General features: G+C 41.4%; 1 protein-coding gene across 1 annotated transcript in view; it reads left to right on the top strand.

The window, feature by feature from the left end:
* The window catches only part of stip1 (stress-induced phosphoprotein 1), a 29,055-nt gene extending 16,200 nt beyond the window's left edge, over nt 1-12,855 (top strand). The window contains exons 8-14 of the mRNA XM_020516678.2: nt 1,871-1,991; nt 2,284-2,380; nt 7,330-7,454; nt 9,100-9,136; nt 10,067-10,170; nt 11,600-11,772; nt 12,409-12,855. Coding sequence (XP_020372267.1) covers nt 1,871-1,991; nt 2,284-2,380; nt 7,330-7,454; nt 9,100-9,136; nt 10,067-10,170; nt 11,600-11,772; nt 12,409-12,481 — 730 coding nt within the window. The 3' untranslated portion in view covers nt 12,482-12,855. The remainder of the gene's footprint in view (nt 1-1,870; nt 1,992-2,283; nt 2,381-7,329; nt 7,455-9,099; nt 9,137-10,066; nt 10,171-11,599; nt 11,773-12,408) is intronic.
* Nucleotides 12,856-14,705: the final 1,850 nt, after the last annotated feature.

A 14,705-nucleotide genomic window follows, 5' to 3' on the forward strand; every position in this document is an offset into this window, starting at 1 on the left:
CAGTGTGCTTCAAGGATCAGCAGTGGGTCTACTGTTGTTTGTCATTTATATAAATGATTTGGATGAGAATAAAGGAGGCATGGTCAGTAAGTTTGTAGATGACACCAAAATTGGTGGTATAGTGGATAGTGAAGAATGTTATTTAAGAGTATAACATGATCTTGATCAAGTGGGCCAAGGAATAACAGATGGTGTTTAATTTAGAAAATTCGAAGTGTTGCATCTTAGTAAGACAAACCAGGGTAGGACTTAAACAGTTAACGGTAGGGCCCTGGGGACGGCTCTCGAACAGAGAGACCTAGAGGTGCAGATTCATAGTTCTTTGAAAGTGGTATCACAAGTAGGCAGGGTGGTGAAGAAGGTGTTTGACATGTTTGCCTTCATCAGTCAGAGCATTGAGTACAGGAGTTGGGATGTCATGCTACAGCTGTAAAAGACATTGGTAAGGCCACATTTGGAATACTGTATTCAATTCTGGTCTCCCTGCTATTGGAAGGATGTTAGTAAACTGGAAAGGATGCTAAAAAGATTTACAAGGATGTTTATGGAGACTGGAAGGTTTGAGTTGTATGAAGAGGCTGGATAGGCTGAGATTTCTTTCCCAGGTGTAGGATACTGAAGGGTGACCTTTATAGAGGTTTATAAAATCCTGAGGGCCATAGGTAAGGTGACTAGCGAAGGTCTTTTTTCCGGGTAGGGCAGTCCAGAACTAGAGGGCACAGGTTCGTGGTAAGAAGGGAAGATTTAAAAGGGATCTGAAAGGGGCAACTTTTTCCACAGAGGGTGGTATGTATATGGAACACGCTGCCAGAGGAAGTGGTAGAGGTGGGTACAGTCACAATATTTAAAAGGTATTTGGGCAAGTACATGGATAGGGAAGGTTTGAATGGGTATGGGGCCAAACACAGGCAAGTGGAACTAGTTCAGTTTAGGAAACCTGATCAGCACAGATGAGTGGGCAGAAGGTCCTGTTTCCATGCTGTATGACTCTGACTCTTATCCTCCAACTGAGCGTAAACTGTGACTTGATTCAGGCTATTTCAATGCTGGATAGATACCTGATTGGTGAAGTTCAGACAGATTGCCACCTCCCAGATTTTCTGCAATGCAGTCAAGGAGGGAAGAGTCAATAAGTAACAGAGGCATTTCCTGAGGAGACAGAACTCTTTCAGATGACTGTTAGCATGTCTGCGGCAGTTGAACAGAGTCAAGGGAGAAGAACGTATAAAGTTTTTGAAGATTTGAAGCTTGGGTTGTGGATGAGGTGGTAGACTTGCTCGCCAAGCCAGTGTTTGATTGCAGACGTTTTGTCACCCTGCTAGGTGACATTGTCAGTGCGCCTCCGGTGAAGCGTTGGTGTTCTGTCCTGCTTGTTATTTCTACACCTTGGTTTGGTTGGCATCACTTCCGGTTCTGTTTTTCAGTGGTTTGTATATTGGGTCCAGTTCAGTGTGTTTGTTAATGGAGTTCTGGTTGGAATGCTAGGCCTCCAGGAATTCCCTGGAATGTCTCTGTTTGGCCTGTGTAATAATGGATGTGTTGTCCCAGTCGAATTCATGTCCTCCTTTGTCCATGTGTACTGAGGGCAGTGAGAATTGGTCATGTTTCTTGAAACATAATTGTTTTGCTTTTAAAACTAATTGTTCCAATTTAACATTGAGTTAGAGGTATTGGTAATTCACAGTGTCATATTGGGTTGTGGTGATCAAGTTTCATGGCCTTCATCCTGGTTTGCATAAACAGTTTTGTGTGAATGTGATTAATTGCACTTTAGGGGAGGAGAGCAAAATTTGCAAATGCTTTGATGGAAATGACACCAACTTCTCAGTATTACCCATGTAATTGCATTTTATTGATAATGTCCTATCAGGGCATACGCACGAATTGGAAACTCCTACTTCAAGGAAGAAAAGTACAAAGATGCTGTTCAGTTCTACAACAAGTCTCTCGCAGAGCATAGGACTCCAGAGGTCTTAAAGAAGTGTCAGCAAGTAAGTGTTCACTGTTTTAATTTTCCTCTTGGAAGGATTTCTGAAAGATGCCTGAACAGAGAGGTGTATTTAGTACCTCATGATCCAGGCCAGGGAATTTTGCAAACCACTGCCCCCGCACCCACCACCCCCTCTCCCCACCACACTGTTGCCTTTCAGCTGGAAAATAGGGATAGGAGTAGGCAAAACTGGATAATTTTAAAGTAGTTTTTTTAGGCTCTTTCTTGACTATGGGAGTAATCATGGAAACCCTTTCTTCTGGGCTTTATTTTTTAAAATAACTCTCTTGTAGGCTGAAAAGATCCTAAAGGATGCAGAGCGGGCGGCTTACATCAATCCTGAGCTTGCCCTTGAAGAAAAGAATAAAGGCAATGAATTCTTCCAGAAAGGTAACATCACGTTATTGATTAGATTCTGCAGATGTTAAAGTGCACCAAGAGTGGGAGTGTAACTGGTACTGGAATATGTTTCATTCCTTTTATTCTTAAGGTTTTGTAAATTGAAGTAATCCTATAGCAGCAATATTTTGGCACCAGAAGGTGCATCAGCAGAATCGGATGTATTCTTAGTATATTGAAAACCAGTGTCATTTATCTGCGCTTTAAAGTAATTTGAAACCCCAATTTCCTGGCTTCTTGACCTGCATGTTGCATACCAGCCTGTTGTGTTGATGCTTTGCTTTGTATCTCTCATGAAACACCATGATGCTATCTGTGCATCCGTGTTCTCAACTACACCGCCCCAGTGTTTTTTTAGACGGTAGTTTGTTGAATGCATCAAAGTTTGTGTTGTTCCACCCTGAAAGTTTTTAACATTTTTCCCCCTACAATTCCCGCAAGGCAGGCTAGTCATGAAGGTTGGGTCGCATGGGATCCAGGGAGAGCTAGCTAATTAGATTCAAAATTGGCTCGATGGTAAGAAACAGAGAGCGATGGTTGAAGGCTGTTTCTTGGACTGGAGGCCTGTGACCAGTGGTGTGCCACAGGGGTCGGTGTTGGGACCTTTTTTGTTATTTGTATAGATGATCTGGATGTGAATGTACAAGGCACAATTAATAAGTTTTCAGATGATACAAAATTAGGAGATATCATTGATAGCAAGGAAGGTTATCAAAAATTACTGAAGTGATCTTGATCAGATGGGGAAGTAGGCTGAGGATTGGCAAATGCAGTTCAATCCAGATAAGTGTGTGGTGTTGCACTTTGGAAGTCAAACCAAGGTAGGACTTGTACAGTAAATGGTAAGGTCCTGAGGAGTATTGTGGAACAAATGGACCTAGGAGTACAAGTACATAGTTCATTGAAAGCAGCGTCACAGCTAGACAGGGTGGTGAAGAAGGCATTTAGCATGCTGGCCTTCCTTGGTCCACGGACTGAGTATAGGAGTTGTGTTACAGTTGTATAAGTTGTTAGTGAGGCTGCACTTGGAGTATTGTGTACAGTTTTGGTCACCCTGTTATGGGAAAGACACAGTTAAACTGGAAAGTGTGCAAAGATGATTTACAAAGATGTTGCCAGGACTGGTAGGCCTGAGTTATAGGGAGAGGTTGGCCAGGATAGGACTTTATTCCTTGGAATGTAGAAGAATGAGGGGTGACCTTATTGAGGTGTATAAAATCATGAGTGGCATAGATAAGATGAATGCATATAGTCTTTTTACCAGGGATGGGGAATTGAGAACTAGAGGGCATAGGTTTAAGGTGAGAGGGGAAAGATTTAAGGAGGACCTGAGGGGCAACTTCTTCACGAAGAGAATGGTATGTATATATAGAATGGGCTGCCAGAGAAAGTGGTTGAGGCAGATACAATAGCAACATTTAAATCATTTGGATAGGAAGGGTTTAGATGGATAAGAACTTGAGTGGGCACCATGGTCAGCTTGGACAAATTTGGGCTGAAGGGTCTGGTCCCATGCTGTATTACTGTCTGACTCTATCACAGCTTGTTTAAAAACTTTATTTGTCACTCTAAGTTGGGTATCTATCTTCACAAGACTATCTAAACTCTCAGTGGCTCATCGCCAGTACTTTTCTGAACTGCAAAGATGGATTGAAATTTCATGTTGAAACTCCAGTTTGTTTAGAACCCCATAGTTTTGCAGCCTAGGGTTTTTGGCAGGCTCTTTGTTTTTAAAATACTGTCCCCTCTCATGATTTGGACACTAAAAATCATGGGAGCTGGAAATGACTTTAAGATGGGCTCCATTTAACCCCAAAATTGCCAAATCCCAAATATCCTAAGCAGCTCTGGATAGAGAGGTGGCAATGTGGGTTTTATGCTGTTATTTAAAGAGGGGAACAGAAGGGAAGTTCAGGAAAAAAGATTGGAGAAGGTTTGGGTGGGCAGGGGTGTCATCAGTGATCAAAGGTGTCCTCCAGCAAAAGGAATGTTATTGGCTGTAGAGAAGACATGATACACAGATCCAGAATAGGTATTAATAGCTGGATAAAGATCCACTCTGAAATCAAAATCAAGGAAAAAAAATGCAGACACTGGAAGGAAAGTAAATACAAAAATAGAGGGCAGCATTCACGGTCTGAAGTGGTTGAACTCAATGTTGAGTCCTGAAGGCTGTGAAGTGTCTAAGCAGGAAAATAAAGTGCTATTCCTCCAACTCCAAATGTGCGCATGAGAGCAAGGTGGTATACTCAAATGGTACATGACTGGAGTGTTGGTCGTGCTTACAGACTGAGTAGAGAGGTGTTCCATAAAGCTTGATGACTCGATCTTTAATTTAATCTTGCCCTCTAACCACTTCTCCACATCTTCCTGAGTCACTTGCTCCTCTCCAGCAGATCTGAGATTCTCCAGCACTTTGTCTTTACTTCAAACTTCCAGCCTCTGCAGTATTTTGCTTTTGTCTAAACAGCTTCAGTTGATTTTATTGAATACATTGGCTCAGTGTTTGTCTTTAAAACAAACCTTCGCCAATTAGACATAACAAGAATCAGGAAACTGGTGTATGTCATAGAGATGTACAGCATGGAAACAAACCCTTGGGTCAGACTGGCCCATGCTGACCAGATATCCTGAATTAATCTAGTCCCATTTGCCAGCATTTGGCCCATATCCCGCTAAACCCTTCCTATTCATATACCCATTCAGATGCCTTTTGAATGCTGTACCAGTCTCCTCCACTTTCTCTGGCAGTTCATTCCATACATACACCATCTTCGGCATGAAACAGTTGTCCCTTGGGTCCCTTTTTTAAATCTTTCTCCTCACACCTTTAAACTTATGCCTTCTAATTTTAGGCTCCCTTACCCTTGACTATTCACCCTATCTGTGCCCCTCATGATTTTATAAATCCCTATACGGTCAACCCTCAGCATCCAATGCTCCAGGGAAAATAGCCCCAGCTTATTCAGCCTCTCCCTATAGCTCAAACCCTCCAACCCTGGCAACGTTCTTGTAAACCTTTTCTTCACCCTTTTCAAGTTTAACAATCTCTTTCCTATATCAGGGAGACCAGAACTGAATGCAGTATTCCAAAACTGGCAACTGCAATATCCTCACAACACTTGTACTCAATGCACTGACCAATAAAGGCAAGCGTATGAAATGCCTGCATAGTTCCTTGAAAGTGAGTCACGGATAGATAGGATAATGAAGAAGTCGTTTTCTGTGCTTACCTTTATTGGTCAGTGCATTGAGTATTGGAGTAGGGAGGTCATGTTGCAGCTCTACAGGACATTGGTTGGGCCACTATTGGAATACTGCATGCAATTCTGGTCTCCCTGTAGAAAGGATGTTGTGAAACTTGAAAGGGTTCAGAAAAGATTTGATGTTGGAGGGTTTGAGCTACAGGGAGAGGCTGATTGGACTGGGGCTCTTTTTTCTTGGAGCATCGGGTGCTGAGAGGTGACCTGAGAGGTTTATAAAATCATGAGGGATGGATAGGGTAAATAGACAGGATCTTTTCCCTGGGGTGGGGGGAGTCCAAAACTAGAGGGTGTAGGTTTAAGGTGAGAGGGGAAAGAGTTAAGATTTAACACAGAGGGTGATGCGTGTATGGACTGAGGTGGTGGAGACTGGTACAATTACAACATTGAAAAGGCATCTGGGTGGGTATATGAATAGGAAGGGTTTAGAGGGATATTGCCCAAATGCTGGGACTAGATTTATATAGGATACCTGGTCGGCATGGACGAATTGAATCGAAGGGTCTCTTTCCATGCTGTATATCTCTGACTCCACTTTCAAGGAACTGAATCACGACAATCTAGTATACAGGCACAGCAAGTGGACTGTTACCATTATTGTAATGAGAATGGAATTTTAAAAATGAGGATGTTTTGCTGGAGTTGTACAGGATGTTGGTAAGACCACCTCTGGAATCCTGTGCACTTTTCAAGAGATGACAAAAGAGATAAATGCATTAGAAGCAGTTCAGAGAAGGTTCACCTGAATGACTTCTGGGATGAGTTTACTGTCTTAGGAGAGGTTTGGACACACTTGGTTGTATCCATTGGTGATTAAAAGATTTATCTGTATGCTTTGACAAGATGTTGAGGGATTGAACAGGGTGGATGCTGAAAGGATGTTTCCAGGGTACGCTGTTTAAAATATGAGGCATCTCCCATTTAAAGTAGCAGTGAGAATTGAGGGTTGAGGGCAAGCCTTCGGAGATGCCTTCCCCCAGAGGATGGTGAAGGCAAGGTCATTGAGGTTTTTTTTTAGAAAGCAGAGGTGCATAACTCCCATGTTTATCAAGAATCTATCAGGGATGAGGTGGAATGTGGAGGTGAGGCCACAATTGGATCAGTCACAATTTCATTGAATGGTGGAGCAGGCTGAATGATCTACTGCTTCTAATTTTTTTTTTTTTTTTTGCTAAAGTACTAATTACTGGAATAAAACTGGAACATACCATTCATTTAATTATTTGGTCATTCACATAGGAGAAGATTCACTGTATGGTCCCCACCATCTTTCAAATTCTTGAATATTCTGGAAATTGCTCATAGACAGAAAATGAATGCCAAATCCAAGGAAATGGAATAATAATTACTGTTCCCTACAATAATTCATATTGTCTGTCCCTAGTTGCTCTGTAACTGAGTGCCCTACTACACAATTGTTACAATTGCTTCTATTTAGCATCAAGTCACTTGTTATCTTTTCAATGGAGCACTCTGAAGTTTAGTTTTAGTTTACATTTAGACTGGGTGATGTGTGAAGAGCGATTACATGTATGTTTTTTTTGGTGCTCAAGGAGTGTCATCCACACCTATGATTTAAGGACTGCACATTTATAATGTGTCTGCACATGATGTGCACTTGCCTCTGTGTGAAGTATGGTATGTAATGTATGGATGACCCTCTCATTTTAATCGTAGGTGATTACCCACAGGCGATGAAACATTACTCAGAAGCTATTAAACGCAATCCTACTGATGCTAAACTCTACAGTAACCGAGCGGCATGCTATACCAAGCTCTTAGAATTCCAACTAGCTCTGAAGGTAATAATACTTTGTGAAATAATTTCACAACTATTACTCGTGCGAGTCCCCCAGCTGTGGTGTTTGGTAACTTTGGAATAGAGTAGTATAGAAACAGGAATACACCTAGTTTAGTCTCCACACTGTGCTTAATTTGTTGTGAAGGTGTTTGATAGGGTTGACATGGCAAAACTTTTCCCACTTGTGATTCTGTTGAGATCAAGAAGTGGCAGAAATACAGTATAGCCAATACAACTAATTTAGGAGAGTTGTATTCACATCTACTGAGAATGAGGATCCATTGTCACATGGAGTGAGTGTACTATACGATGATGCATTGAACTGGAGGATTAATGTTTAAGGAGATGTGACTAGTGGATTTTTGGGCAATTTGGAAGAATTGAGGGCAGAAAGAGGCCATTCAGCTCATCATCTCTGCACTGTCTCTCTAAACAAGTATCCCGCTGAATGCAAGAACAAAAGAATGCCGCTTTCTTCCTTTTCAGATGACTGTCTTGATTCTCTTTTGAAAGCCTGAATTGAACCTGCCTCTACCACGCTCCCATTTGGTGGGTGAAAAATCATTGCTTTATGTCTCCATTGCCGCTTCTGCCATTACTTTAAACCTACGACATTGCATTCTTGATCCTTTTATGAATGGAAATGGTTTTCCCCTGACTACCCTGTCCAGACTCAATGATTTGAATAGCTCTTATCGAACCTGCTTTTGACCATCTTCATCTCCAAGGAAAGTAGTTCCACCTTCCCTCATCAGTCTTTGTAACTGAAATTCCTTGTCTCTGGAAACACATTTTAGGGAATCTTTTCTGTATTCTGTCTCCAGATTCTTCACACCTTTCTTAAAGTACATCAGTAAGATGAAGACCAAAAAAAGTGTTGTTTACAAGTTCGATATAATCTCTTTACTCTTCCACTGTCTGCCACTGTTTAATAAATTAACTACCCCATGATCTGTCTTGCCATCTTCACTGATTCATGATCCTATGCACTGTGATGAAATCAATTTCCAGCATTGAGACTGTAACACTTGAGAGAATCCTGCTTTAGGATATGAAAAAAACAACTTTAGTTCACTTGCTGGATGGCATACTGTAGCTGTGCTGCACATAATAGGATGGAAATGAAAATGGATTTTCCCTTCTGAACCTTAGTCAGATACCCTTGTTTGTTTCCTAGTATTGAACACAATAGACAGACATTAGGGATGACTGATGGGAATATTTTGTAAATTGTTTGGGGTTTAAAGTCTGAAACTTAGGCTATGGCATTATTTTCCATACTTTATGAAGTCATTCAGTTACTGAAAAATTTACAGGTATCCCCATAATGCCCAAGGTTGGATTTGCTTAGATCTTGAAGATACCAGTCCTTGTGAAAAAGAATATGTATTATAACTAACTTTATATTGAACTAATTTTTTTAACTGCAAGCCAGTATGATTATAAAACAAATTTATGAACTTTGTTTTAAATTAATACAAATGGTCTGGATTTCTTTTATTCTTTATGTTCCCACTCCATTCAGTATTTATCAAACCATGGCATTTTAATTCCCTTGCATGTCTGAATTTGTGAATCAAACATGAATATTTACTTAAGTTTGTAATATACCAATAATTTAGGATGGTTTTTATCTTCTATTACAGGACTGTGAAGACTGTATCCGCCTTGATCCTACATTTCGTAAGTGGTTTTGAATTTGTGGGGCCATCCAGTCAATCTTGGGCTGATATGGAAACCCTATTGACTTGTATTTTATCCCAAATTCATACTAACTTTTATCAGAGAATGGGTAGAAGTTGTATTGTTCGGTCATAACATTTAAATATTGAAATCTGACTTTGTTAACAATTTACAACCATCAAAAAGTGTAGCTATTGAAGCCAGTTCAACTGAAACATTGTTCTGGTTGACAGATTTGTCCCCCTCTTGGCGTATGGCTTCATTAGCATTGGTAATGTGATTTCTCCCCAAGTTATCACAAGCTGTGTACATACCTAACTGTGCACACAGAAACACTTGTAGCATTCTGGTCATCTGTTTGCTCCTCTACTGGGGAAAATGTGGTCCAAAGTAAATCCTTCGTGCTGAATCTGGCCTTTTCTCTTGCTGCCATCTTAATGTTGGAGACATATCAATATACCCAAGTGACAATTGTTCCCTGGCTTTGGCTGCTCTAAACTGCTAGGATAGAAACTAGTTGTATAGAGTGACAAGTTATTGTTGAGCCCTTATTGACTCAAACCCTAGCATTCCTTGCAGGTAAAACAATAAGTGATTAGTTCAGGGTTGGACTCCGACCAAATGAGGCTGGATTCAATGCCTCTTCATGAGGGTTATCCTTGGGTCACTGGACGTAGCAAGATGCAGAATATTCTGTACATTTGAAACTAGGATTGAGTAATAGGCAAAAATTATGGTGTGTGACAGGAGCAAGGGCTAATTTGCCAGTCCGTGAATCAAAATCTTGGCCCTGAATGCCTTTTGATTTCCATATCGTCAAGAAAAATCCAGTTTTAATATTTTTAACTCTGCCATGGAGGCTGTCTGCTATAAATAGATGTTGAATGTTGCAATGAATCTTAATTCAAATCCTCTACCTATTTGTTATAGTTAAGGGTTACACAAGAAAAGGAGCAGCCCTTGAGGCCTTGAAGGATTTCTCCAAAGCCATGGATGTTTATCAGAAAGCGCTTGAGCTGGACTCTAATTCCAAGGTATGACTAGATCATCTTACAGTTCATCTCTTGTTCTGCTCATACAGGAGAGAAGTCTCTCCGGTCGTACAGTTTTCGGCAGTGCAGTATGTTTGGTACTCGACAGTGTATTGAAGTAGTGACATGCCTTGGCATTCTCCACATGGAAAATGTATTGTGTGAGCTGATGGCTTTATATAGAGCTTCATTGCACTCAAGGGAGCTTTTATAAGGTCTCAGTGTTTAAAGGGGAGATATTCCAACTGTGAAAATTGTAACCAAGTTTGTTATCATCAGTTCCTGGGAAGAGACAAGGTGCAGTTTTAAAAGATGAAACTTTGACTTGGTGACCTTTTCAGCAGAACTTACAGTATTTGAATATACTTTTTGCCAGAATTGAGAGAGAAATGGCAAAGGCAATAGAATATGTGATAGGCTGACAAAAGAAATCTACAAAAGTAAATGAGGCTATGCTTCCTGGATGTTGGAACTTTCCATTTTGCGACGCAAGTATCATCACTTCTTTTGAAATAAACAGAGGGTAAACCAGGAAGTCATTTCAGGCATTTACCACTTTTGGATACCTACAGCAGATCTGCCTGTTCATGTGCATTGGCCAGAATTTCATATTTTCTTTACGTCCAGTTTTTTCTGAAAGAAATCCTAACGATAATTCATAATTCCGCTGTTAAGAGGCTGGTCTGAAAGGGTAGTGTGAGACTTGTTTTCCTGTAGTTTTTCTGGTGGGAAATATCTGTCTTTGCCTTGGTGAAAAGGATATCTCTTGGATCGTCTGCTTATGGTGTAGGAGTTAGGGCAGGGTTATTGTGAGTAAAGTGATTAGAGTATTGTTCATCTCTGTGCAATATAGAAACACTTGCCTTCAGCTGCATAAGAGGCTAGAACAAAAAGTGAGCAATTCATGGGAGTTTGTGATGACCTGCTGGGTTATGTTTGGGGTCGGGGTTTGATTTGTTTCTTCATTATAGGCATATAGACATTATAGTCATACAGCACAGAAACAGACCCTTCAGCACAACCTGTCCATGCTGACCATAATCCAAATGAAACTAGTCCCACCTACCTGCACTTGGCCCATATCCTTCCATACATTTTCTTTTGATTTGGGCACTGTTTATGCAAACATTTCCCTCTCTGACAAAAACACGAGTGCTTCCTTTCCAGCGCAGCCATTCACATATAATGGAACCAGCACCTGCATCAAGCTGGTGGATTGGTTTAAGGAACTCTGTTGGTAGACACTGACACTACTAGGGCTAGAGTACATGTGCAAGGCGTAGTCATTTTGGCCTTGGCCCTCACAACTTGGTTGGGCCAGTTCTGGAGCATGCTTTTGGAAATGTGGAGCACAGACTGCCAATATTGCTGGGCAACGTGCAGTAACAAGATCAAACAATGCAACAGATAACTCTTTCCTGAAATTCTTTAGGAAGCTTCTGAAGGTTATCAGCGCTGCCTCATGATGCAGTATAACCGGAATGACACTCCAGAGGAAGTAAAGCGCCGTGCCATGGGTGATCCAGAGGTGCAACAGATCATGAGTGACCCTGCAATGAGGTTGATCTTGGAGCAGATGCAGAAAGATCCTCAGGCACTAAGCGAGTGAGTAGATGTGCTCATAAATGAAAAATAGATTGCATCATAGAATCTCTACAGTGTTGAAAGAGGCCATATGGCCCATAGAGTCTGCACCGATGTTCTGAAGAGAATCCCACCCAGGCCCCCACCCTCCTATCCTATATTTGTAACCCCACATTTACCATGGCTAACCGACCTAGCCTACACGACCCAAGTCACTATGGGCAAATTAACATGGTCGACCCACCTAACCTTCACATCTTGTGACTCTGGGAGGAAACCAGAGGACGCGGAGGAAATCCGCACAGCTGTGGGGAGTGTGTGCAAAGTCCATGCAGACAGTCACCTGAGGGTGGAATCGAACCTGGGTCTCTGGTGCTGTGAGGAAGCAGTGCTAACCACTGAGCCACTCTGTCGCCCGCACAGGTGTTTTTGTCTTCGTTCTCTTGCATGAGTTCTAAATCCTCCTTCCTGAATCAATGTTTTTAGTTAAAACTGTGAAATCAATCGCCTAAATTTCTATTGCATTGTTAAACTCCATGTTGTGGCAATAGAAAGATGTGGGGTGGGGGAATGAATAGTTGTTGCTCTGCTTCATTGCTGAGCTCTATATCAGATCATACTACCTCAACTGCTTATTCTCCTTTCTTCCCTCCCCAGCCACTTGAAGAATCCTGTTATAGCCCAGAAGATTCAAAAACTCATCGATGTCGGTCTCATTGCAATCCGGTGATGACTCTTTAAGATTTCAGCAGAGATGAGACTAGGACGGTCTGACAGGAACATGCCCTGTGGGAATTTAGGGGAGGGAGGGTAAAAGGAGGAAAAAACAATTAAAGCAGCCAAAATAAACAGTGTACAGCATCTCATCTTTGTTTTTATTTGAGACATCTGATTATTTTGTGATCTAATGATATTTAGCGCAATCTTGGTGCAAACCTATAGCCTGTGCACTTTCTGTAATTTTATTTTTTCATTTTTAAGATGACAGTATGAAATGTGCATCTCTGTTGCTGATGTAACCTTGCAGTAACTGTAGAGATGAGGTTTTCAGATTTTGCAGTTTATCGCATGCGAAGAGTTGCATTAAAGTGTTGTATCCAACTACCTGTGCATCTCCTGTCCAGTTCTGTTTCTTGCTGTAATTATTGCAATTCGCAGACATAATGTGTGCATATTCATAAGAGTGCTGCACGTTTTGTGTAACCCCCTACCTCACTTAGCTGTCTTTTTGACTGTATTTTCTCTCCTTTTCTCAATTTTTGTAGTGCCTGTACTTTTTAACACCATATTTCTCATGTGTAGCTTGCCTGAGCAACCAGCAAGATCTTATTATACACAACTACCATCTTGTTTTGTTTTTTCACCACTGCTTGCCTCCATCTGCCTAAAATGAGAGTCGTGCTCAGATAAGCTACTGATCTTTAATGTCGTGGTTTTGGAATATTTGGGGATTTTATTTTCTCCCAAGTGTTTCTTTGCCATCTAAAGATGACAATTTTACTGAGCTCTTCTCCATGGATACCATCCAGACGCTTTCCCTTTGAAAACTGGGATGTGAGTGTGGTCGTCGGGATATGAAAGAGAATGGACTTCCTCTCCTCTGTCAAATGAGTGGAGGTGAATTTGAGTTGTACCACATATAGCACTTGCATGCATAATTGAATAGTTTGAAATCCTCACACTTCCTATATTTGTTAACTCCTTCCAAATCAGATTTAGGAAGGAGTTATCAACATTGCAGTTGGCTGCTGCTTGGTCTTCCTTGTTCCTGTTTTTCTTTAAGCTTAGCCAGGCAGCTGAATCTACAAGAGAAATCGTGATCTTGAATGCTCCGCTACAGAAAGGAACTGGCATGAATTGGGCTTCTTTTCCTTTTTAAGGTGGTGAATATCATATTTGATGCAAATTCTAGCTGCTGTCTTCCAGAAGTATTCCTCCAAACCCAAACAAGCACAGGATAAATTAAACTGCACCCACATTTGGTTGGTTGAGCATTGTGCAGTCAATACCAACAACATCCATCAGGGGCCACTGTTGATTCTAAAGTTGTCAGGGCAGGAACTAATCTCGATGCGAGTTACACTCAATGATAAAGCAGGCTGCTTGATTGACACCTCATGTTGCCTTAAACAGTCAATCCTTCTGCCACTGGTATTTTGTGGCTGTAATGTTGTAAGATGCACTGCAGCAAATTGCAAAGGCTTTCTGGTGGTGGCTTGACCTTGAAAGACAGCAGCTGCAGATCTCCATCCAGCATTCTGAATTGAATGTTGCCCAAATCATAGATATCAGAAGATAACCAGGCTTGGTGGCATTGATTTAAATTTAAATATTGGCCAGGACACTGAGGGAGAGTTTTTAAACACGTGTTAGAGGATCTTTTTGCTACTTGAGAAGGTAGGTGGGTCATTGGTTCAACATGGCACCAAAAGGCCAAATCTCTGACAGACAAGTAAGAGTTGTACCCAGACCTTCCTGACTCCGTACTGCTCATTTGGCTACAGTTGCCACCAATGCAATGTTACTGGTTCTTCCATTAGAGATTATCGGCCTCCCTGGAGTCACAGTGCAGACAGGGTTGTAACCATTTGATGGGGAAGCTCCTTCTCCAGCATGTCAGGAGGCAGAGAAATGGTGCACAATCAAAATATCCACCTATTGGTGGGGAAATCCCAGCCCTGTGCTCTAGATCACCAAAGGTCAAAACTGCAGCCTACTGCCCATGAGTAAGTATGTGTGGGCAGAACTTAGGAAATAGGCCTCAGTGTCACAATAATGAGAGGTTGATTCGTCACATTAATGAGGGACGGGTCAGCAGACTAGCTTGGTAAATATTCAAGATTGACTTTTGGAGAGCAATACCGGGAATGAGAAATGCATGAAAAAGAAAATGCTTTTGTTCCGATACATTGAGTCAGCAGCATCATTCCTTCATATTAAGTTAACCATTGAGA

This window comes from Rhincodon typus, chromosome 43, assembly GCF_021869965.1.
Source record: "Rhincodon typus isolate 14 chromosome 43, sRhiTyp1.1, whole genome shotgun sequence".
Taxonomy (NCBI): Eukaryota; Metazoa; Chordata; class Chondrichthyes; order Orectolobiformes; family Rhincodontidae; genus Rhincodon; species Rhincodon typus.